Source organism: Helobdella robusta, assembly GCF_000326865.2.
Source record: "Helobdella robusta unplaced genomic scaffold HELROscaffold_1272, whole genome shotgun sequence".
NCBI lineage: Eukaryota > Metazoa > Annelida > Clitellata > Rhynchobdellida > Glossiphoniidae > Helobdella > Helobdella robusta.
In genome coordinates, this window is record NW_008703700.1 from 305 (window position 1) to 3,407 (window position 3,103).

Here is a 3,103-nt window from a genome sequence, read left to right on the forward strand (position 1 = left end):
AACAATAAATTATAACGAAGGCGACGAATGAATGAATTGAAACTTTAGTTAGATAAACATTTTGAAGGATTAAGAGATTAAAAGTTTCAAATCATCATCAAAACATAAACAGAAATAACAACAACAACAACAACAGAAACAACACAAATAATAAAAATAATTATAATAATAATGATGATGATAATGATAATGATAACGAACTTTGAGAGCATCTTGTTCCTGCCTGAGTTTCTGCTGCAGAAACTTAAGTTGGACATCCCTCGAGGTTGACTGGTCCTTCATGTTGTCGAACTCTCTCTTTATTGAGGCCAGTTCAACGTCCTGATGATGATGACGATGGTGATGATAACAAAGATGATGATGAAGAAGAAGATGATGGTAAAGATGATGATGATGAAAAAGATAAAGATGGTGATGATGTATGTATGTGTATGTATGTATGTGTGTATGTATGTATGTTAAAACCAAAACAGGATGAATGACATTGAACAGTCAAACATCAAGTAACAAGTGGGTTAACACTTTGATATGTCGATAATTGCACCCGTCAGAATGTTAATACGCATGAATGTTATGTATGTATGTACGTATGTATGTATGTGTGTATGCATGTAAGTATGTATGTATGTATGTATGTATGTTGTGTGGTATGAATGTTGCACATATACACACACATGTGTGTGTGTGTGTGTGTGTGTGTGTGTGTTTATACGCTTGCCGTATGGTGCGGAAGTTTCAGCAACTAACTTGGCACCCAAGTTTGAATGCCATCGAGTGATATAAGTAGCAAATACAACAAGCCAATTATAAAAGAAGAAAATACAAAAAACGTTCAGACTAAATCAAAAATTAAAGCAGAAGCCAAGTGTAAACTATGGCAAGATATACGAGGTCACAGTTGTATAATAGCTGATAGAGTTGAATGTCAAACGAACGACACCTTAACTTCCAGTAGTTTAGTAAGTTTGTGTATGTCGGAGTTAATGGTGCCACACCTGGCTGTTGCTATCTCCTTCTCTCTCAACGAATCCTTCAACTTTGTAATAATAATAATAATTATTATTATTATAACAACTATGAAAAATGACAATAATTATAATAATAATTATAATCAATGCCAGCCAGCCAGCCAACCAGCCAGCCAACCGACTGACCAACCAGGCATCCAACCGACCGACCAACTGACCAGCCAGCCATCCAACCGACTGACCAACCAGCCAACCTTATACTCAGCTTTCCTACATAGTTCTTGCAGTTCGATGTTCTTACTTTCTGCTTGCGCATACCTCATCACCATCGAGTCTTTCTCTTTCTTGCATTCATCATAGCTTTTTGTCAGCTGACAAAATATTACAATATAATATTATTTCGATCTAATTATTCATAAATATTTTATTATTATTATCACTAGAGGTACGAAATGTCTAAAAATATTTCAAAATTTCATAAATTCAAAATGTTATATACATGCAGGTAGGCTGCTTATGTGTGTGTACAGCATTTAGAAACTAACAAACAATAACAAAGACCAGTGACATTTTTGGTGAAGGTTATTATTATCATTTACTTATTTACTTATTTACTACTTTCATTATTATCACTCCGTCATCATTTTAATCACATCATCGTCACCATCATCATCAGCAGGTCATCCTCATCATCATCATAAGGTCACCCCCATCATCATCATCAGGTCACCCCCATCATCATCAGCAGGTCACCCCCATCATCATCAACAGGTCATCCTCCTCATCATCAGCAGGTCATCCTCATCATCATCAGCAGGTCACCCCCATCATCATCAACAGGTCATCCTCATCATCATCAGTAGGTCATTCTCATCATCACAATCGTCATTGCCACAATCATCATCATCAGCAGAAGCAAGAGCAGCGGCGGCTGTAGCGTCTGTGGTACCTGGTCAATCTTACTCTGGAAGTTGTTGGTCACATTGCTGACGTCCTTGCTGTACTTCATCTCCAGGTTCTCGTTCACCAGTTTGCAGGCCTCGAGCTCTCTTCTCAAATTCTTTATCTCTGTTAGGTGCTGCTTTGTTTTTGTTCATTCATGTCGTTGAAGTCATTGTCGTTTATGACGTCACTGTCGTTAACTTTGTTGATGTTGTTGTTTATTATGTCATTACTGTTGTTGTTATTGTTGTTCTTGTTGTTTATGACGTCATTGTTGTTGTCGTTGTTGTTTATGACGTCAATATTGTTGTCGTTGTTGTTTATGATGTTGTGGGTAATGAATGAATAAAAACTGTCATTGAGCCACAATTACAACGACAAAAACATCACAAATAACACGAAAAACAACATAACAACAACAACAAAAACACAACACAAATCGCAACAACAAATAGCATCAACTGCAACGTCTGACAGAAGCACGAAAAAGAACAACAGCAACAGACAGATTGACACAATAAAACATACACTTTGGTCCAGCTGTCACCAATGAACAGCAATGAATAACAGCGTAAAATAAAAGAAGTAACATCAACGTTACATCAATAGCATTAACAACAGCGCAAATAACATCAACAACAATGACAACAACAACAAATAACGACAACAGACACAATGGAGTAGTTACTTTTGCACAAATTCCGTCCTCAACACAACTGTTGGAGTCGTTTCTATGCTGGTTTTGATTATTTTTACGATGTTGTTTTTGCTGCTGCTGCTTTTGAGGTTGTTGTTGTTGTTGGAGGGATTGTTGTTGTTGTTGTTGTAATTGTTGCTGTAGTTGTTCGTTATGTTGTTGAAGTTTCTCTCTCTCCTTCAACTGCTGATCCATGATGTATTGCAAGTGCAGGCATAACTTTTTCAACTCATCTACCTCATCATTTGTCGATGTAGTTGCTGCTGATGTTGTAGTTGTTGACGTTGGCGACGCAGTTGTTGAAGTTGGTGACGTTGTTGATGTTACTGGCGATGAGGTTGGTGTCGCGAATGTTGCTGTTATTGTTTTTGATGAATTTTCAACTGCTGTTGATGTTGCTGTTGTTGTGAATATTTTTGTTGTTGTAGTCAGAAATGTTTTACTATCAGCTACAGCATTGCACAGTGATGAAGTATCAGAACTGTTACTCATCACC

General features: G+C 37.0%; 1 protein-coding gene across 1 annotated transcript; it reads right to left on the reverse strand.

Annotated features, from left to right (window-relative positions):
* Positions 1 to 201: 201 nt before the first annotated feature.
* Positions 202 to 3,005, reverse strand: HELRODRAFT_184576 (hypothetical protein; the record flags this gene model as incomplete). Its single annotated transcript, XM_009014003.1, has 4 exons — positions 202 to 321; positions 941 to 1,036; positions 1,918 to 2,046; positions 2,599 to 3,005. Coding segments are annotated over 4 exons (752 nt in total), but the record flags the coding sequence as incomplete, so codon positions are not given.
* Between the last annotated feature and the right edge of the window lie 98 nt (positions 3,006 to 3,103).